Source organism: Canis lupus, chromosome 2 (genome assembly GCF_003254725.2).
Source record: "Canis lupus dingo isolate Sandy chromosome 2, ASM325472v2, whole genome shotgun sequence".
NCBI classification, from domain to species: Eukaryota; Metazoa; Chordata; class Mammalia; order Carnivora; family Canidae; genus Canis; species Canis lupus.
In genome coordinates this window covers 62,756,039-62,777,966 of record NC_064244.1, presented here as the reverse complement: position 1 = coordinate 62,777,966, position 21,928 = coordinate 62,756,039, and the positions used below count along the sequence as shown (strand labels likewise).

Here is a 21,928-nt window from a genome sequence, read left to right as displayed (position 1 = left end):
GGCTGGGGGTGGGTGGGGCGGGGGCGGCAGGGCCAGGCCCGCCGGGCGCATCCGGAGCGGCGGGGGGCGGGGGGCAGCGGGCACTGCGAGCCCGCCCCTCGCGGGGGCCTGTCCCCAGGCTCCATCCCAGGGTGCGGGGCCCGCTCCCGGGGAGAGCGCCCCGACCCCGAGGCCACGCGGCCCCGGGCGCCCCAGGGGCCAGACGTCTCCCCTTCTGCCTTTCATAGGACAGAAGCTTCTGGCCAGACCCGCGGACTTCCCTGCGCGACCCCGCTCTCGAGCAAAGGCGGCTCTCCTGGGGCGCGTGGCCCCGACTGCACAGGGGCAGCCCCCCAATTCTCGTGCACCCAAGTGCACCCCAACACCGCGCGCGGCCCCACCAGCACCCCGTCCCCGCGTCGTCCTGGCCTGGTGCCCCAGGCCGAGCCACGCAGCTGGGGAGGCGAGTCCGGGCGCAGACTCCTGCTGGGAGGCGACCCGATGCTTGTCCCTTACCTGGGTGCAGGGCCACTGGCCACCGGCGGCCTGCTGGCGGCTCACCACCTACCTCCCTGAAAGAAACAAATCGCCGGACCCCTGTAGACACCAACTTCCACCCTGTCCGTTTGCTCACCCCAAAATAGTGCTCAGGAGGAAAACATGTTTCCCCTAGAACAAAAGGGAGAGAGGAAGGATCAGATTGAATTTTGGTGACGAAACATTCAAGTTGTAATGGACTTTTTCTTTCAAACATGCATGTGTGTGACTCAATGCCTGAAAGACTAATTAACGGACCGGTTGACCTCTGTGGGTTGAGGCCTAGTTTCAGAGTCAGATGATATAACCCCCACTGCATCGGGCATTCTGCAGCCATGGGGCTTTCTCTGCCTGAAAAAAGCCACTGAATCAAGGGAAGCGGATCCAGCACCGTTGAAATAAACCTGAAATCTAAATGGGCCAAATGTCCCGCTTCAGGGATGACCTGTTCAGATGAAACCTCCAAGAACTGCTTTTTATTTCATTTTTCCTCCTTCTTGGGGGGGGTGGGGGTTGAGTGCCCAGATGAGTCATGGATGACTGGGGAAATATCTAGATCCTCCAAATTAAAAAGAGAAACGACAAAATGAAAGAGAAAGGAAAAAAAAAAAGCAAACCCACAGGCCCATGCAAACCTGTTTCTGTTACGCCTTTTACAATTCCTTATTTAGAGAGAGAGAGATACACACTCACATACACTTTACTGGTGCCTGGGGAAATGTTAAAATACATTTCGGGGCCTGGCTAAATAGAAATGCACTCTAAAAACACAGACACAGTATTTTGTTTTATCTGTTGCAAAAAAAAAATGTATTTGATTACTTGAGTAAAATTACAGTATCTCTGTTGTTAGTAAGTATTAAATGTTAAAGAAATTGGACCCCCCATTTCCTTTCAACTTTCCAAGAAAGTGCATGTAACAGTCCAATTTTGTTTTCTTCCATACCTAATACAAAATAAACAAACACTATACCTGCTCTCTTGATCAAGAAGAAGCATTTGCTCTTGTAAGGAACATATGTACATTTTAATGAAAGTGATACTTCTTATCGTATATACAAGAGCATCTACATTTTCTCCACTGACGGTTGTTCAAGATGCCATACTTAGCAGCATTGTGTAATTCCAGCACACATTTTCTATTGTGAATATACCTACAAGGCAAAATGTTACGTCTCAGTTTCAACTACCAAAACAACACTTGTATTTTCTCTAAAGAATTCTGCGTGCTTATTACTGTACAGAAACTTATCAACATTGAGGACGACTCAAGTAAAAAGCACAATACAAATAGCAGTTCAAAACGGAAATGGTTAAATCTACAAAAAAAAAAAAAAAAGCAGGTTGAATTTTCGAATCAAAATCAAAAAACAAAAACAAAAACAAAACCCCAAACCTTTCAAAGAACCACATTGATCAGTCTGTACTTTCAGTCCTTTGCTTAAATTTGTTTTGAAAGATTAGACAATGTGTTTGCTGATAAAATTCTCCAGCAGGATCAAAGTGTACATTTATATACAGACTTTATTAGAGATCTAATGCATCACTGAGGCATTGCATCGACACCAGATTCATATTAAACCGGATATAGAAAATAAGTTAATGCCAGATTAAGACCGCCTAGCAGGGCAACTTGCAATTGCCATAAATGTTACAGCAAGTTTATAGCACTCTAGTCAATTAGTATTTAGTCCAAAATACAGAAGACCAAAGTTAACGCTTGCATTCTGTTTGCAAAGCCAGGTTATATTCACTAATAAATAAGCTTTCTTATAACTCTAGAAGTTGAACAAGGTACAAAAGAATGTCTTCATAATGTTGTAGTTCATAGATCTGGGGGAACCAGAAGGGAAGGGGTAGGGGGTGGGGGGGGGACGGGCAAGGAGGAGGAGGAGGCAACCGTGGGTCTTGTTCTGAATGGGGTGTTGTGGGGGGGGGGATGCTGTTTCTCCAGCCAGAGTTGCTTTAACTTGTGACAATCTCTTTGCTGTCCTCCACGAAGCGGGTGAAACGGAAGTTGGTTCCGTTCTCGCTGCTGGCCATCTTCTCCAGGCCGGCCAGAGGAGCGCTGGGCTCTGAGTTCTGGAGCTTCTCCAGATTTCCCGTCAGCCCACTAATAGGTGAGCTGCTCCCGCTGCCCAGGCTTCCAGGAATTGGAGGGATGCCACCATTCTGAATGACGGAGATCTCATTGGCCTTCATGGCCAGCCCGTTGGAGAGCGCCGCTGCATACTGATTCCAGAAACTGGAAGGATCCCCGCTTCCTGACCTGGCCGCCAAATCCTTCTGGAACATTTCTGGGAACTTGACAGGATTGCCTCCTAGAAATGTCATGGGGCCATCCACAGAGAGCCGCCGACCCCGTCGCGCAGGGGTGCTATTCCACATGTGAGTGCCCATGTGTACCTGAGATGAGGCAGGGGAGGGGGGGGTTGGAAGGGGAAAAAAAAAAAAGAAGAAGAAAAAGAAAAAGAAAGAAGGGGAGAGAGAGAGAGAGAGAGAGGAAGGGAGAAGCTTAATAGTTGAATCTGTCTCAGCTCATATCCCAACACTCGACAAAGCCAGTGGCCCACATGTCTATTCTTATTAAAGTGCCAGACCGCGGAGAAGGGAACGGGAACCGTCCACTCCGGCCGCCTGGTAATAACGCGTGTGCTCTCCCCAGCCCTGGGCCGCCTTCCCTCTTCCTGGGCCAAGATGCCTGCCTTACTTACTCTTTTTTTATTACCCGTATTTAGCTTATAATGGCCTCAAGCAAGCCAGTCAGTCGCAGATAGCTCCTTTCAGGGTTAGAATTGTTATGTCCACTCTCATTGCGATGGTAAGTATTGTATCTGACACCCTTTACCCTATAAATGTCCTTTTCAGATGGGAAGAAAGTACCCCTCACAGATTGCCCATCGGAGGGCCCAAGCACGGCGAGCAAAGCCAGAAAGTAATTATTCATCTCGCATTACTGGCAGCAATCTCTAGAGAAAGACTCTGTCAACAGAAAAAATGTACACAGTAAGAGCGCTCAACTGTTGCTCTAGAACCTAAGCATATTTGCTTTTATTTCCAACACATATCAGCAGGAAATGTTGTATAATCAATTATCATAATGCCCATTAGCAGAGCAGTGTGACGTTATTGTTTTTTTTCGGGACGCAAGCCGTGCTGGACTGCGGAGTTATGAAAAATAGATGCATCCGCCGAGGAGGACGGTAATTATTAAGTGATACGGGCTGCACACAGGCCACGTGGAGGTCTTTAATCAATACCCCATGGCAACGCCGGGCTGTCTTGCTTGGTAGGTAAGGCAATTCATTTGGTGCACTTAGCGAGACAGCGGGGATGGGCTGCTATTTGGCTTAGGCGTACCAAACGATTGCAGGCGCTCTCACGCTCGGCAGGCCGCAGCCTGTCCTGGATCCCCAGGTCCCCGGCACGATCATGACCCACACGGGCACCCTTGTTTCTCTGCCGTCAGCCACACGTGGCAGGTACCCTCACGAGAACTCTCTCCCTGCATATCCTGCCTGTGGGGGCTGCTGGCTGGGGGTTGGGGGTGGGGAGCATGCATTACAGATAATCAATGGTGACCGGTGACAGGGCCGCTGGGTGGGTGGCTGGGTGAGGGACAGAGAGAGTGAGGTACCTTCAGATTGCCTTTTGTTGTGAAAGCTCTCCCACATATAGTGCAAGCAAAGGGTTTCTCTCCAGTGTGAGTTCGCTCGTGGATCTGCAGGGCGCTCGACGAGGAGAAGGTTTTGCCACACGTGTTGCAGTAGTGCTGCTTGGGAGTTCTCCTGGGCAGGGCTGGGAGCAGAACTGGGGACGTGGCGGAGGAGGACAGAGGCCCAGAGGGGACGTGACTGGTGGAGGTGTCCTTGCTGTCCTGAGGAGTGACATGCACGAAGCCGTTGACCTCTGTCTTGATGAGAGATGACAACGAGTTGGCGGGGATCACCGCCGAGTTCTGATTGGGGCCGAGGTTGGAACTGGGCTCGAAGAGCTGTGATGGTAGGTCCCGCATCTGATGTGTCAACATGTGCTGCTTCAAATTACCCTTTGTGGAAAAGCCGCGATTGCAAACTGTGCAAATAAATGGTCTCTCTTTGGTATGACTTCTGTAGTGAATGTCCAAGGCACTCTGACAAGCAAAGGTTTTGCCACAAATGTCGCAAGCAGTGTTTTTAAATTTACCCCGGTCTCTAAAAGGGAAGAGGATCCCCAAAGAATCTTCTTTGATGATTTTCTCTGCGTGACTGGATGTCAGATCCAAAGCCCCCCCATTCACGGGGGTGGGGGACAGGCCATTGGCAAACTCGCTAGGTACTGCTCTCTGTGGCTTCTCCTCCACGCTGGGTGACTTGTGCAGCTCCTGGGTGCTGTTGGATGGGGACAGAGCCTGCATGGAAGAGGTAGACTCTGAGATGGCCGGGCTGCCAGCACTTTGGCTCTCCATATCACCACCCACCGAGGACGAATCGTTGGTCAGGACGTCCCCCTCGACGGACCCATTCTCCACGGACTTCAGGCTGGCCTGCAGCTGCTCTGCCAGGCCGGCATTGATCATCTTCATCTGATTTTCCAAAGCAGCGATGCTTGACATCTCCAGGGGCAAAGGCGAAGAAGACAGGCTGTCTTGGGACGCATCCGCGGACTTGGGCGTGTCAGGGATGCTGCCCTCGGGACAGTCCTCCATGTTTTCATCGGAGAAGTTGTCCAGGTCGTCGAAATTCTTCTCGTCAAAGGAGCCCGTGTCTGACTCCATGGACTCGGGGTAGCTGTCGGGGACCGGGGTGTTGGGGATCTGACCGCCCATATGCATTCGAATGTGCTGCTGCAGGACCACAGCGTTGGTGAACTTCTTCTGGCAGATGGGGCAGGAATGCTGGACTCTGAGCGGGGGCATAGCACGATGGACACTATAATGGGTTTTAAGGTTCCCTTTCGTGGTGAAAGCCCGGCCGCAGATCTTACACTTAAAGGGCCTCTCCCCGGTGTGCGTCCGGTAGTGCATCTTCAAGGCGCTCTGACAACTGAGGACCCGGTGGCAGATGATACACTCATTGGGGTCCGTGGCCTTCTTGTCAATGTTCTCTACCAACTGCTGCAGCTTGGATGTCTCTGACGCCTGGGCCGAGTCCAGGAGGCCCCCAAACGGAAACTTCGCCTTGAACTGCTCAGACATGAGCGGCAGCAAGGGGTTGGTGAAGGCGGTGGCACTGCCCGGGCCACCGTCTGCTGCTGGGGAGCTCAGACAGCTGCTACTGGCCGCCGCGGCTGAGCCGGGGGCCAGGCCACTCTCTTCGCTTTTGCCACCGGAGGGTGGCACCGTGGACCCTTCGGCCTCATCTGCGAGCCCACCCAGGTTTCTGGGGGCCGGCTCGGGGGCCCCGGAGTCACTAGTGACTGAGCCTGGGGGGCTGGTGGCAGAATGGCTGATGGGGATGGGGGCTGGCTCTTCGGTCTTGATGAACGGTGTGAGGCTCGGGAGGGTCGGGGGCAACGGCAGGCCGACCGAAGTGGTCAGGGTGGGCAGGACCGGTTTGGTGTCTAGCCAGCTGGTGACCGGCTTTTCCGGAGGAATGGACATGCCGTATGGGATGCCGGTACTCGTGGGGATATTGTCCAGATGCTCAGGCACGGGATAGGGGTTCATCTGGATATGAGGGTATTTCTCTTTGTGGCGCTGGAAGTGGACTTTGAGGTTCCCCTTGGTGGAGAACCTGTTTCCGCAGATGTTGCACTTGAAGGGCCTCTCTCCGGTGTGGGAGCGCAGGTGGATCTGCAAGGCACTGTCGCTCCCGAAGACCTTCGCGCAGAACCTGCACTTGTGTTTGAAGAACGCCTCATCCGAAGTACTCTTCGCTTCGAAGGCAGTGACATTTGGTGGCTTGCTTTTTCTTTGCTGGGCCAAGGCAGACAGGGAGTTTAAATCCTCTGCAGTCGTTCCGATGTTGGGCAAGGGGCTGGGGAAAACCGAGTTAGCGGGGGCCGGCTGAGGTAGAAGTGGATTAGATGCAGGATTCAATAAACTGCTTATTGCAAAAGCTGGTGAGGATGACGCCGAGGCTGCCGGGTGGCCGGCGTGCGAGGCGCCAGCGCTCGAAGCCACTTTTTCCGAGGACGGGGTGGTCACCGCTGCCGCCAAAATGTTAATGTTGGGGGAAGAGCCGCTGTTGGGTGGAACGATGGTGTGGCCGGAACTGCTCTGAGGTAGCTGGATGGGGGGGAGCTGTTTCACACCGCTGATGCTGGCAGACTGGCTGGCGAGGCTCTGTGCTAATCCAGCTGCCGCCGCCAGCTGCTGAGATAAATGGGAGCTTAGTGTGGACAAGGGGTTGGCAGATGTTCGTAAAGCCCCTTGAGGAGGACTAGGAGACGTTGGCAAGTCTGCGTTCTGAGAAGCCAACAGCAGTATTTGGTGGCGGATCTGTTCGATCAGCTGCAGCTGGTGGATCTGCTGCTGCTGCAGGGCCAGGAGCTGCTCCATGAGGGCCGGGACGGCCAGCTTGCCCCCGGAGGCCCCGCTGCACCTCGCTTCCTGGGAGAACTGGGCCACCGCCACCTTGGTGCTCTGCAGGTTCTCAATGATGACATTGCTGTTGATCACGGAGAAGTTGCCCAGTGTCGTCAGGTCCCCGAGTTGAGGTAGAGAGGTTGTGATCGCTGAGGTACCTGTGGAGGGGCCGCCGCCGCCGCCCGGCGTGGCACCGCTGTTGCTGCCACCGCCGCCGCTGCCACCGCCGCCGCCGCCCGGAGCGCCACCGCCACCTTTGTTAGCCCCCGGGGCCTCCACCTCCATGGACTCTTCCCTGTCGCGGCCGCGGTGTTCCGAAAGGTCACTGCAGTCGGCCTGATCTGTTTTGTTAGCGGGGTCATTCATTTGTGGTTCATCGGGATGATGCTCGGGAGGGGGAGTGGGAGAGAAGGTTTCGGGTGGGGTGGCCGGGCTCTCATTGACGATTAAAACTAATTGATTTTTAGTACAGTTCTTCTTGTGGAGCAGAAGATCTGACAATTCAAAGAACTCGGCACAGCACCGGCCACAGACGTGGGCGTCCTTGCTCTTGGTGGTGCGATTTGGTTGACCTTTCTCTGTGTCTCCTGCAAATATCAAAAGGTGCAGGGTTAGAAAGGGGGCCAGGGCACCCCGGGTCACCCGTGACTGCAAAACAAGGAGGTGGAGGCTGACCAATCGTGTTCTGTCTTCCAAACTCAAAACTCTGGCCCCTGAAAACCAGTCGATTGCACCTAAGAACGTTCATAATTAAATTTTGAGGGTGTGGAGGAGTTCCTATCATCGGGTATCTCAGATAGCCAAGGTCTTCAGATAATCCATCAAAATATAAAATACTACGAACTGAAGACATTGGTGCATAATGAAATTCCATAGCAAAACATTGATTTCCAATATTTTATACACCTTATTGTCTACTCATCCAGAGAGGGTCCGGCAACCATTCTGAGGACTTATTAGCCTCTTGAGTTTCTGTCAACCTTATTCATTTTCAACTGATTCAAAGATATCTGTGACAGTTTGTTCTGTCACTAAACTAATTTGTAGTCATTCAGGTTCCAATCAGTTGTTGACGGGGCGGGGGAGGGGGGGTGGGGAGGATGCATATCACCAAGCAGAAGACTGACACCTTAAAAATCACCTCCAGCCCCTACCTAGAACCTGAGCCAAGGCTGATTGGTGACAAACACACTTTAGCCACATCAGTAACAAATCCTCCAGACTGCTCAAGACTCCGCTGAATACAAACAAGAAAGCAAAGCAACACACACACACACACACACACACACACACGGAAGAGAAACACAATGATCATAATCCGTTACAAGGCCTGCCTGGCACCTATACATCACCCCATGGCATGTTTATTTTTAAAATTAAAGAATGCGGCCCTGGCTACCATTCTGCTCTTCAAGGAATATATGCCACTGTGCTCCAAATGGCAACGCTATGCCTCTAAATATTTCATCAAAAATGCTCTCTATATCTATAAAAACTGGCACAAGATTTACATTTCTGATTCAACAGCAACTTCTAGAAGGATGTGCCATTAAGGGGAAGGGAAGAAATAATTCTTGGTTTCGAGTTTGGAAAGGCTGTGCAATTCTCCTTGTCTGAATGCCTTTAAAAACAGTTTGCTCTTAACTGTTATCAATTGTTTAACAGATTGTCCTGAACCTTTCATTATAAAAATCCCTTTATTTCATGTTTGTTTCCACTGGTTGCTCAGATTTCTTCTCGCTAAGATCCATTTGTAAATTAAACATAAAAATCTCCAACTCCAAGCTAACATCCTATTCAAAGACAGGATGGAGTCCCATTGTTTGCCCAGCATGGGGAACACCAACTTCTGTTGTACAAATGGTGTGTGGTCATCTCCGAAGGCTGTGAAAAAAAAAAAAAAACTGTTTAATTCAAGGATTACCTCCCTGCATGCTTTTCTGCAGAACTGAATCAGATAATAGTTAGTTTCCATGACTTCCAAATTGAATCTCCCAGAAAACTTGCAGGGAGGGAAAAAAAAAAAAAAAACCCGAACTAATTGCAAATATGAATAAATACAGATTCAAAATGTTGCTTTTTCGGTAAACTTCAGAGTCAACTCAAAAGAGTCAGCCATTTGCCTTTTCGTAGTAAACATCCAAAAAATAAAAAAATAAAAATAAAAAGCTTGAGTATTTTTACATTCCAGAAAATATAATTAATACCTAAATTCTAACTTCTGGAAATTCCTTTAACTCTATTTGTCTTGAGTGATGCCCAAGTTGATGAGAAGCCCCGGTGAAGTATGCCAAATGTATGCACACTTTATTCACTGGGAGTGTTATTTGAGTAGCTAAGTTATACTTAACAAGCTAGCTTTTCTAATACCCATCTTTTAATCTCCACAAGGGTATAGAGCAAAATGCATTAACAATACCAAACAAATCTTAGCTGTAGCAGAAAATACCAATAATGATTCAGTTTTAATTTAATGTTTAATCATCCTAATTGGCACCGGATTCCTGTGCACATCCAAGGTGCTGTTTTAAGCACTTTCTGTCTCTCTCCCTGCCTTAAAATAATGTAAACAAAATATTAAACGAAATTCGCTGAAGTTATGTTGCTTAACTTGGGACAAAAATAATGTGACAAAAATTCTGTTTAAAGCTTCTTATTTTGACAACCAATTTTAAATGATGCATCCATTTCAGATGCTTATTTTAAACTAGGAAATGCAATTCCTAATATATTCAACAGAAATGTTATTTCTTTCTCTTTGCACATTTCCATATGTAATGGTTATGTTTCCATCTACTTTTACAGCCAATTATGAAGGAACAAAAGCTATTCTGTTTGTTCACACATTTTCAACAAAATGCATTAAAACTATTATGTCAGCATGTTCTATTAAGCTCTGCATTCAGTGGAAAATACTTTTCAACCAGCTCACATTTATCAAAACATAAAGCCACTTTAAAACACAGTTTTGCTTGGTCAGCTGGGCTTAGACAAATAATGACAGATTCAGAACTAAATAACTAGCAAGGGAAATCAGAAAACTGACTTCATCAATTGTACACATTACAATGTAGTTGCTTCAAATATTTAGCACATCTGTGTTCACGATTAAAGGGCATTTTAATTCTTTATAACTTGCAAACATCTGATATTCTCATAATATATAGACAAAATAAAAAAAAGGTTACTTTATAGGATTTAGCTGATTATTACTTTCCTGCGCTCCAATTCTGGCATTTGTGCTGCTTCAAGACTCACTTGAGAATTTTCAAGTTTTTCAACCTGAACATTTTTATATTTAGGATTGTGCTAACTGGACGGAAAATGTAGATGCTTAAAAATAAATGCCTGCTTGCTTCTAAGAAAGAGACTGTGTTAAAAAGCTGCCCATGTTTTAAGCTTGGATTTTCACAACATTTTAATAAGCTGACATTTGATCTCACTGTAGAGTCGACTAATTTAATCTCCTGATGTTTATGAACGCCCCCCCAAAAAAAAAATCCAGTATCTATTTTGATTTATTTCAAAAGCAGGTGTCGCTATACTGTAATAGCTCTTAACTTTCAATCTATCTGCGTTCTGAACTGAATTGCAATGAAGTAGCTCAACAACAACAAAGACAAAGCATGAGGACTAGTTTGAATCTTTAACTACCAGAGGGAACATTTTAAGTTGTAATAAGACACACACACACACTAAGGTGTTCTAATTCATTTTTCTGACCGTCTGCTATCTTGTTTCTCAGTAATCTGTTACACAGGATTGCAACTGGTGACCCCATTATAGTAAATACAGTTGCCTCGTTCCCTGTACTATGGTGAAAGTAACATTCCAGGTCCTTTTCTATGGAGCTTGCATACAAATTAATTTTATAATCCTAGTCAGGCAGGAAAATGTGAGAAGTAGTGGTTTGCTAAGTTTGTACACACAAAAAGATATCTGGAATTTTTCTGGGATTTTTTTTTTTTAAGTTTCTACTTTTTTTAGAGGAGAAGGGGCTGACCTTACAGCTCCATCCAATTTATACTAAAATCCCAGATGTTTTAAGTCTTATACTATTTAGGTACTTGACACCCAATTCAAATTTGTCAGTTTCTCATCATCTCAACCTAACATTGCAGAATAGGAGGCAGAAAATTGAAGTGTTCCAGTATATCTGTCTACTGTGAAAACAAAAATAAAACTATGCCCCACACAGCAAGGTTTAGCCAGCCAGGAAAAAAACAAAACAAAACAAAACAACTCTATTCTACCGCATTTAGTCTTCTTTGCTGGAGCTCTTCAGAAAGATCCTTCACTTTACTTTCCACTGCCTGAAGATCCCATGAACATTTTTAATAGAACCTCTCAGGATTGTGATTTTGGAGCTTATCATTTTTACAGGCTGTCCCTCGCCGTAGACCAATTTAGAAAGGCCATCACCAGCATTTTTGATTGACTGCTGTTTTATCTTTTTCGTAGTGTTATAATAACGTACATACATATTTTAGCCCAGACCTGGGAAAAGCCTACATCTGAGGGTCAAGCGTAAGAGGCCAAAGAAATTTCAAGCGCTCCAACGTATGCCCTGCACACTCTGTGTGATAGTGTCTTAAGTTTTCCTCTCTGTTATATGCAACCAAATGACACATTACTGGCTGGCTTCAATTCCCTCCGCGTTCTGGCCAGGATTAGGGTCTTGTCTCGTAGAAGAATACAAGTGATATCTCTGGGAAAAAAATAAATAAATAACACCCGGGACAAGACACCCTTTGAGAGCTGCGATACAAGCCCCCCTCATGGACACAATAAACGGGAAGGGGGAAAATGTCTTCCCCTTGGATGAATCAAACCGAACACTAGATGGGGTTCCAGTTGCAAGGGTTTGGTGCAAAAACTTTGCGGCTTTCCTATTCCAGTGACGCGTAAAAAGAGAGACTCCTTAAGGCGAGATCTAAACTTTGACTACATAAACATTGGCAAAGGCACAAGAAACTAAATCCCTGTTGTTTGAGGGTAGAACTGAGCTATGGGGACTACCTGTCAATCTTCTCCTTTGGGGGTCTGGCATCTGAGGGTGACGGGGGAAGAAGGTTAGGAAAAGAAGCCAGGCTGATAAGGTGAAACTAAAATAAACTACCAACTTCCTGCTAAGTGACTAGCAAGACTCAATTTGGGGGTCACTGGGAAGATACTGAAGGACATATTATGATCTGGACCTTGTCACCTTTGCATAGGAGGAGGCTAGCAAAGGTTAAAACAGCTCGACACGTTTAGCTTTTCTAAAGCCTGGCACCACACACTTTTTTTCTGTGTGTGTTGGGGGGGGGAGGGGAGGGGTGCTGGGGCTCCGGGTAATTTACCATCTCCGCTAAGCTGCTACATTCCTCCAGTTTTGGTGAAGCTAAGAGAGTTTTGGGAGATGTGGCGAGCAGTGCACCACGCCATGTCTTAGGAAAACTGAATGAAGACTGCAGGAGGACTTTGTTCTGGTTACTACATACTGGGCTTTGAACCATTTCAAAAAACTTAGCAGACTGGGGACTCTGGCTGGCTGGCTGGCTGGCCTGCTGGAGTTCCCACTAAGATCTCCACCGGGAGAAATGGGGGTTTCTGCCTCCTAAAGGGCTCCTGGTAAAGAGGACTTGCTACCTGCAAACGTAGAAAGAAATGAAATAAAGTCCCCGAAGAGTAACCTATAAATTGGCACTTGTGCCTATAAACCATAGGAGAAACTTGCTGTGCAAGACACTGTGAGACCCTCAGTATCACCAATTCACTTTTGCATACATGCTTTCACGCCCATGTACACTTTGCTTGTTGGTAGGTTTGTTTTTAACATTTTAGAAAGTATTTGCAGCCCGAAGCAAATCCCTCCAAAACAGTTTGCGTTCTCTCATCCAGAATCTTCCATTATGCCACAAACTTAAAATAGGCCTGATGAAACACGAATTCTTTCCAACTGCCTTATCGTGCAGGTGTCGGTTTTTCAAAAAAAGCAATTAATTATAGTTCTCTCTAACCTTTTAGGCCCAGAAATCAATGTCTTGCCATTAAGCTGCTCACAATGAGTAAATTACTTTGGTAAATAATAGAATTTCATTATTAATATAAATAAGAGGAATGTTTATGATACTTTATACGAGTCAATGTTTTATCTTGAGTTCGGGATGTTTTTATCTTTCTTCCAATATTATCTTTCCTTGCAAGAGCTGATCACCAAAATACTGTAATAAATGAATGGACTCTGAATGGGCCATGCCTGTGGTTACTTGAATCTTAAAAACACCACCCAAGGAAGAAAAACCCAACAGACACACACATCTCTCTGAAAACTAGAGCTTAGGAAAGAACCAGCACAGAAAAGCATTAGATTCTAATATTCCCCTTCCTCAAAATTATGTATCTAGGTAAATTATTTTTCTCATGGCAGTAATCTTCCTACAAATAATTTGAGACTTGTTGAATACCATTTAAGAGACAAGTAACATGTGTCATAATCTTGGTTTCATAAGAAACAGAAAAATTTCCCAGTTTAATGTAGGGGGTTCCTGGTATTACAGCTGAATTAAAATATGAACACTGCAGGACTGACCAAATAATCTTGTTTTCTTGAACTTGTTCTGAGGGAGTTATCCGTGTGGCTGTTTTGCATGGCTCTGGTTTTCTTTGTATACGCATGAACACACACACACGCACATGCACACGCACACACAACACATGCATGACACACAGAGCAGCAGCTCTGGCTGCTCTCAGCCTGAGTCTCTGCTTCTGGGCTCCCATGACTTGGAGCCCACAAACTTTTCTAGGTCCCGCTCTAGGTAGAAATCATCATGTTTGAGGTGCCAGCGTATGTCAAGGACACCAACTGCATTTAACTTTGGTTTGTTCGAGGTTTCACTGACCATATTTTCAGACCATTTCAAGACATGAGAAAAAGGTAACATGTTGAGTGAGGCGCATGTTGATTGAGGCGCCGTCTTCCAAAAAATTTAATAACCTTTATATATGTGAACAAAAAAAAGCCAACCCAAAACAAAACCAAAAAGCACACAAAACCACCCCAAACCCCAACAACTTGGTGTAGTGTGTGTCCTGTGTAGGGAGATGAATAGAGATTGCTGAATTCCTTGCAGAAAAGGTGGTGACTTTTGAAAGGTAACTTTGAGAGATGCCATGTACTCTCAGGGTCCACTATCTCCCCACTATTCCCAAATAAAAAAGCGTAGAGTGTAGAAGGCCCTCCTGTAAGTCAGACGCTGAGGAGGATTAGTTGTGTACTAATATTATTACAACATACTAAATCCTGTAACCCTATTACAAAATCTACCCTCTAGGCAGCTTCCCCCAAACTTATTGTTCAACCATGTAAAAACAGTGATAACCTAAAACCATTACCACCGAAGAAAAAGAGGGGGTGGGGAGAGGTGAGAAAGAGCCAGGAGGGGAGTGCTGGCCACCGGGCCCCTAACACTTTACTGCTTCTTAGGACAATGAACTAGCTTTGGGGGAGAAAGAATGGGAAGAAAAAAGAAAGAGGGAGGAAGGAAGAAAGAAAGAAAAAAGAAACTTGATTCAGTTACTTAATTAACTTACCTCAAAGCTCAAATAAACTTAAAAAAAAAAAAAAGTCCTAATAAATAATAATGGTAAGAGGTAGTGAACTCCTTTTATGCTATCGCTTTATGAGAAGCCTTAACTATTAAAAATTCCGGATTTAGAAGGCGACCGGAGAAAGGCAAGGATCTAGCAGGCATCATTTCTCCGCGAAGCCCGAGTCTTTCTTCTCCTTTTTTGAAAATGTATGAAATCGGTAAAAATGGACCAAAAAAAAAAAAAAAAAAAAACCAACCCCAAAACAAACAAACAAACCCAAACCCCAACAAAACAAAACAAAACCCGAAAAACTCTTTCTTCTCCGTTTGGTTTTTCCTACACCGACTGGGAACTTGAACAGTGTTCTGGGGTGGAAGGTCTCACAAGAAACTTTAGGAAAAGACGGGTGTGGGGGCGAGAAGCAGAAGAAGCCAGCCGAGAAAACCCGGAAAAATATTCGGAGCTCGTGCTGCGGCCTGGGGTAATTTCACCCCGATTTGCCTCGCGTCCCGGGATTTGCCTGGGGTGGCAAGCGGGATTCGGGGACTGAGAAATTGCAGCGACTCTGGGGTATGGCTTGAAGCTCGAAAAAGTACTGGGGCGGGGGGGGGGGGGGGGAGGCCGGCAAATATTGTAAACAGTTTTCTTAATCGGTCTCAGTTCTCCCCGGATTTCTAACAGGGACCCCCACGCCGGGAGTCCCGCTTCCCGACAGCCGGGGTGACGGCAGCGGGAGTCCCTTGGCTTCGGTGCCGGGGCTCTGCGCGGCTCCCCGCGCCCCAGGTCTACTGAGAAGCAGGCCTCTTGGGAAGGAGCCCGAGCACCTCGGGGCCCGGGCGGCCGCAGAGTTTGGTGGACAGAGGTGCCGACCTAAGGGCACGCCTCCGAGCCCTGTCGGGGTCCAGTCCCTCCTCCATACCCCCAGACGCAGCCCGAGGCTCGAGCATTCCGAGGGGCGCCCGGGGCCGCGGAGAGCCCGGCGGGGTTGCCCTGGTCCTCCCGCCGCCGAGAGGCGAGCACCGTGCCGGGGACCGACCCGGGCGCCGCTGCTGCGCCTCGGGCGCTGGGCCTGGCAGCGCGGAGGCCCCGAGAGTGAGCCACGTTCGGGGACGAGGAGGGATTCGAGGTGTGCTCCCTGCGGACCCCAAATCCCCAGCCGGGACCTCTCCTACTCTCGGCCTCGGCGCCCTCAAACAAACTTTGTTCCAGACTTGTTCATTCCCTTCGGGACCACGCAGTTGTCGCCTCCATCCGAGAAAGCGAGTGCCTCTGTTTCGGGAGGGGGGGGGTCCTCCTCTGGCCTGAGCGCCCCCCCACCCTACCCCCAGCCCTGGAGAAAGACCCTTAGGGTTCCTGGAAGTACAGGGTACCACGATCCTCAGCGGGCGCACACTCAATGTAAAGATTTCTCGGGGGCGGGGGGTGGGGTGCATGTACTGGGGGAAAAGATGCGGGAATAAACTTGCGTAGCCGGACCCCAACGCCGTTCCCCGTCAGCCTACACTGTGCCTCCGAAGCAACCAGCCGCGAAGAGCCCTCCCCACCCCTGCCCCGACCCCGGCGTGTCCGGCATCGGCGCCCCGACACAGGTCCCCGGCCTCCGGCAGCCCTGAGCCCCTAAAGGCACCCCACGCCCCTGCGCGGGCCCAGGTGGGGTGTGAGCGCTTGGGGGGGCGCGGCACAGGGGGCTCCCCCGCGCTGGGACTCAGCCCCGGGCACCCGGTAAACTTCCTTCCCGCAGGCAGCAGGGCCGGGGCGGCGGGGGCCGGCCGGGGGGCCCCCGGGCATCGAGCGGGGAAGCGCCAGGGGCCCCGCGCGGCCGACCTCCGCCCGCCCCTCGCCGACCGGCCGCCCGGGCCCCGGCCGCCGCTCCCCGGAAAAGCCGGGCCGGAGGAGCCGGGCCCGCGTGCCCGCTCCGCTCCCCCCGGGGGGACCCAGCAACTCCGGAAAGATCCTGCGGGGAGAAGTGTTTGCTCTCCCCGGGCCGGGGGGGGGGGGGGGGCGAGGGGGAGCCCGGTGCAGGCAAGTTGGAAATTAAAAGAAAAAAAAAAAAGAAAGAAAGAAAGAAAGAAAAGAAAAGAAAAGAAAGGAAAGGAATGAAGGAAGGAAAGGAGGAATCCGCCGAGTGGGCAAGGCGAGCGGGGACGCGGCGGCGGCGGCCGGGGCGGTGGGCGCGGGGGCCAGCCGCGTGTGCGTGGGTCCGGGTGTGCGTGAGTGTGAGTGCGAGTGCGTGTGTGTGCGTGTGTGTGTCCGCGGCGCGGGCCGGAGCACTCACCATCTCGCCGGGGGAGCGAGGCCACTTCGGGGTCGGATTGGAAATGCTGAGGCTTCGCTTGCTTCCTCCGCGACATGCTGGCTCAAACATCAGCTGGGGCAGAATAAAAAATTACTAAAAAAAAATCTTCTCAAAATTACGGAAATCGAGCGGCGGCGGCGGCGGCGGCTCCCCCCGCCCGCCGGCCCGCCCGCCCCCTCCCCGGCTCCCCGGCCCCGGGCGCAGCGCGCATGTGTCCTGCTATAATTATGATTATCAATAATGCATTGCGATTAATCATAGAGGGGCTCTTTGAAAGGCGATTGGCACCGGGCCAGCGCTATTCAAACCCGCTCGCCTTAATCAATTAGTTCGTGATTTGCTGCAGACCCCTGTCTCTCCGCGCGCTGGCCCAATAAGCCGGCCGCGGGGCTGGCTCTGCGCGCCGCGCCGCCCGACACTGGGTTAACCCTCTTCGCGACCGCCCGGGACTCCGCGGCCCGGCCGCCGCGGGCCTTCCTCCTCGCCTCTGCGCGCCCGGCGCCCCGGCCTGCGCCCCCCCGCCCCCGCCCCCCCCCCATCGCAGGCTGGGCCGACCCGAATTAGCATGCCCTCCCCGGAATTAAGCCTCCCGGGTGGGGGGCGGGGGGTGGGGCCGGGCGGCGGGGGCTGGAGACCCGGGCTGCGGGCGCGCGGCGAACTTCCCAACTCCGGCGCTAGGCGCGCCGGCCCGCGGGGGGAGGGAGTCCCGTGGCGGGATTTGGGCGGGGGGGGGGGAGAGGAAGTCCCGTTTCGTGAGTGTTTCTTCGTTTCTTTAAGAGCTACCAGAAAGCAGCCCACCCCCACCCCATAAAAAAAAAAAAAATAAGCGAGTGGGGAAGAGCCAGCCCCACGCCGGTCCGCCTCCCGCCCGCGGCCCGGCCTCCCTCCCGCTGGCCGCCTGGCTCGGCGCTCCTTCGCCCCGAGTTCTCCATCCCCTGGATCGCGGGCTCGCGGGGGCGCGGAGAAGAGGATCGAGGAAAGGTTTGGGAACGTGATGGGTTTGGGGCTTTTGGAGGGGGGAGGGGCGACTCTCCCGCCACCCGGATCCTTCTCAAAGGGCCCCGATCTCCCAGCCCCTCGGTGCTCCCTCGCTCCCTTTCTCTACCTCGGACATTCCCAGGACAATTAGGGCTGAAGTTTTCGGGAGAAGCAGCCCCGAGCCCGTGGGATAAGGGGCGGCCCGGCTCCGCCCAGGACCCCTCCCGGACCTCCCCCCCGGCTGCCCCGGTTGGCTGCAGGGCGCGTCACTCCGCGGGGAGGCGGCGGCGGCGGTGGCGCCGCCGAGCCCGGGGCGGGCGGAGAGCAGGGACCGGCCTGGGATCCGAGTTCAGCTCCAGCCGGGGGGAGGGGAGGGGCCGCCGCTTACCCTGGACGCTGCAGCCCGCCCCTGGCCTCGGGAGGCGCGGCCCAGGCCAGCTCGGCCGTGGGCGAAGCCAGTCCCCGGGACCCCGGGCTCCGCACCCTGGGGGGAGGGGGCCGCGCCCCAGGCTCCTAGTAACCAGGTGGCCACGCCGAGCCGTGGGAGTGGGGGGGGGGGTGCGTGGGGGGGGCCTCCCGGTCCGCAACTGTCTGGCCCGATGGAAGCTCGCCTCCATCTCTCCGGCACTTGCCGAGCGCGGCACCCAAACTTTTCGCACTAGCTCCGTCTCCCCAGGCTGAGATGCAGCCTCCCTACCCGCGCCCCGGGGTCCGGAATCGGGAGCGTGGGGCCCGCACCCCCTCCGCCGGGCTCCGGCGCCCGCGAACCTGAGGCTCAGTCCTCGGCTCAGCCTAGCTCTCTGCCCTCGCGCCTCGGGGTCTGCTCGCTCCAAGGCTCCCGAAGTCCTGCGCCCGAAGGACAAACTAAACTTCGCTCGAGTAATGGGGGAGGCGGGGGGTGCAGATACACAATCCCTGCCCTATCTCGCTATCGGGAGAAGAGAGGGCTCATAAGGACGCCCCAATTCGGGAGCGCCCTTGAGTCTGGAGAGCACCACAGTCGGTTCGCGCGAAGTGGGCACCAATCTTTCCAGTAGTTTCGGGTGCTTCGGACCTTACCGCTCTCCCCCAAATGACTCTTCTCTCTTAGCTTCGTTGATCTTCAGTCTTTTTTTTTTTTTTTTTTAATTATAAATCTTTTGTGTGCGGGTGCGGGTGGATGTTTCTGTTTTCCTCCCGGCGACTTTTTTTTTTTTTTTTCATGTTGTAACTTCTCTCTTTCTTTATTCTTGTTCGCCCTTTCTTCACCTTTTCTCCCTCTTATTTTTCTTCTCTTCTGCCCTCGCTCGGTCCTTCCCCCGCCCCCCCCCCCACACTCCCTCTCTCCACCTCGCTCTCCCTTTCTCCCCAGGTCCTGTTGGTTACAGTAGATTTTGATAAAAAGACGAACGAAGCTATCAGTGGGGCTGATGTTGAAGAATGAAGATAATAATGTTTCCATAGGTGGTGCTTCAAATGCCATTATTTCTCACTGAATATTTAAAGAGATCCCTCGGCAAAGATGGATCTGCGTGCTCCTGGGGTGCGAGCCGCTCGCTTCTCCCAGACCCCCGGGAAAGTGTACAGTTACACGTGCCAATCCCGCACCGCCCCCCCCCCCACCCTTGCAAACTGTGGTCCTCGCACACAGCAGCCCGCACCATCCCAGGTACACCAACGTGCCCGTACATATATGCACTTGCACACTCGTTTCTCTGACTGTGCCTGCACTTGGAGCCGCCCGCATCCGTCTCTAACTCTCTTGGCTTCTTGAGAGTCCGGGCCTCCGGGTCACCGCGTGCTGTCAGGATCCAAGCCGAGCTGGCGATCCCGCAAACCCCTCTTCGCGGTGCGCGCCGCGTGCGCCCCGGGAAGCTCTCGGAACAGCTTCACACGTGTTCGTTACTTGCTGCGTTATTAAGATGGGGGGGGGGGCAGAAAAGCCTTCCCTCCCCCCAAAACACCAAAACAAACAACCAAACGAAATGCACACGCAAAAGCAGCTTCGCGATGTCTAAATTAAAAATGGGCGAGCGGAGACCAATTAATTGGGGGGATCCAAACTTTAACAACTTTTTTCGTTCTTTTGCGTCCTCGACGGTGGAGAGGCGGGCGTCTCGCTCCGTGCGCGGCGTCCCCCGCTAATTTCTTGTTTGTTTTCTTTCCCTCGGTGGCCGGGAGAGAGGAGAGGAGAGGGGAGGTGGAGGAGGGGGGATGGGAGGAGGGGGATGGTCGGAATGGCGGGGAGAGGAGAATTGGTCTTTATTGTTGATGGCAATACATCAATTACGGGCCATTGTCTGGGGCCCAAGTTCCGCGGTTCGCTGACGCGGGCCCTGCGATGTCAGGGCGCGGGTGAGGCTTCGCGTGCCGCGAGGCAAAGAAATAATTAAATTAATAAAAACGGAGACAGAGCGGGGGGTTGGTTTTTACTTTTGAGCGCGGGTCGAAAGAAGGCAGCGAGTGCGAACGAGGTGCTACAGCGGGAGCCGGTCCCCAAGCCTCGCTCACCCCAGTGACCTGCGCGCTCTGTAGGGGGTCGCGCCGGCCGGGGCCAGGGTGGGGCAGCTGCTGGGGGAGCCAGGCTGACGCGGGTCGGACTTGCCCTTTCCACAAGAGGGCCTGGTACTCAGGGGCTGATCTGAGCCGGGGAATGGGGGTGGCCCGAAGGGAGGCTGCAGCTGCGCCAGGGTCGTGACCTCGTGGGCCAACAAGAACCGCACCCGGGGGAGGCGCTTGGCGAGTTTTGCAAACTCACATTTGGGGGCTTGATGTCTGTGTTTCTACTAATGCGTCTCCTCGGTTTTCCCAGACCCAGAGGGCCTCGGTGGGTTGGCAGACCGAAGGGCTGTGCCCCAAGGCCGCGGGCCACGACCGAGTTCCCAGCGAACGGGTTTCCGAGCCTCTCTCTGCTTCCTCCCAGATCCTGGGAAGGGGAGAGGGTGTTGGGCCTCCCCTTTCCAAGGCCTGCCTCTCCCACCTGCAAACCTATCTTATGCTGGCCCAGTCTGACCCCAGATTTGGGATGGAGCCTGGAGTGAGGCCTGGCCTGGGCCCGGGACCCTCCTTCTCTTGCCGCTGTCGCTGGTTGGGCACCCCAGAACTGAAGGACGCCCCCACGCGCCCTGGCCGCGCCCCTGCTTCCTCGGCCCCAGGCCCCAGGCCCCGCGGGCTCCCGGCCCGAGGCTAGGAGGGCAGGAGAGGAGGTTTCGTTTTCTTGTGTCAAGCAAAAAACGGCGAAAAGGCGGCAGCGGTGCCCCGGGGGTGGGGGTGGAGGCGCATCGATGGTATCAACATTATTGATGGGGAAATGTTTAGGGCAGGGGCCCGGAGATCAGGTTCCCAGTCCCTCCTCTACCCGGAGGTGGGAGGGACGGAGTAGGGGCCGCGGGGCGGCGGCGGAGGCGGCGGTGCTGGTGCTGGTGCTGGTGCTGGTGCTGGTGCTGGTGCTGGTGCTGTGTGTGTTGGGATGGGGACGCTTGGACGCACCCGCATTAACCACTCCTGGGGCTTATCTGTATTTTTCTGATCTGAAAGTTTGGGAAGGAAGGGGGGCCAGAGAGAGAAAAGGATTGACTCGGCTAGTTACTAGCCCTTAGAACTCTTGGCTAGGGCTGGGGCTGGAGGGGCGGAAGGAGAGAGCCTTAAAACTGACCCAAAGCACAGACCAAGTTTGGAAACCCCACCGGCGGCTCGGTTACTTTCCACGCCCCGGGGCTTCGCTTCCCCAGGAGTTTCGGAAACTCCTTCCTCGCCCGAACCGCGGGCGCCCAAAGCCTCCACCTCGCCTCGGCCACGGGAGAGGCTTCGAACCTGGGGCCTCGGGGAGCGGGCTGGGCGGGGGGGTGCCCCGGTCCCCGCGGAGTCGAAGCCGTGCGCGCCGGGCGCGCTCGCTCCCCAGCAGCCAAGTCGCGGCGGCGAAAAGGCGCACTTTCAGGGGGACTCCCGCCGCCCACAGCCAAGGGCTATCTCCAGACCGGCGCCGGGTGCCGCGCGGGGACCAGGCGCCCCGGCGCCGACTCCGGCGGGAAAGTGAGCCGTGGCGAGCGGAGGGCGGGCTTGGTCACCACCCG

The 21,928-nt window shown here is 52.4% G+C and overlaps 1 protein-coding gene across 1 annotated transcript; it reads right to left on the bottom strand.

The window, feature by feature from the left end:
* Positions 1 to 1,297: 1,297 nt before the first annotated feature.
* SALL1 (spalt like transcription factor 1) lies at positions 1,298 to 18,048 on the bottom strand. The gene is made up of 4 exons (XM_025447515.3): positions 18,004 to 18,048; positions 16,878 to 16,970; positions 4,154 to 7,611; positions 1,298 to 2,922 (listed from the first exon to the last, which is right to left on the bottom strand). Exons 2-4 carry the CDS (start codon positions 16,951 to 16,953, stop codon positions 2,482 to 2,484), a joined length of 3,975 nt encoding a protein of 1,324 aa, XP_025303300.1. The 5' UTR covers positions 16,954 to 16,970; positions 18,004 to 18,048; the 3' UTR covers positions 1,298 to 2,481.
* Positions 18,049 to 21,928: the final 3,880 nt, after the last annotated feature.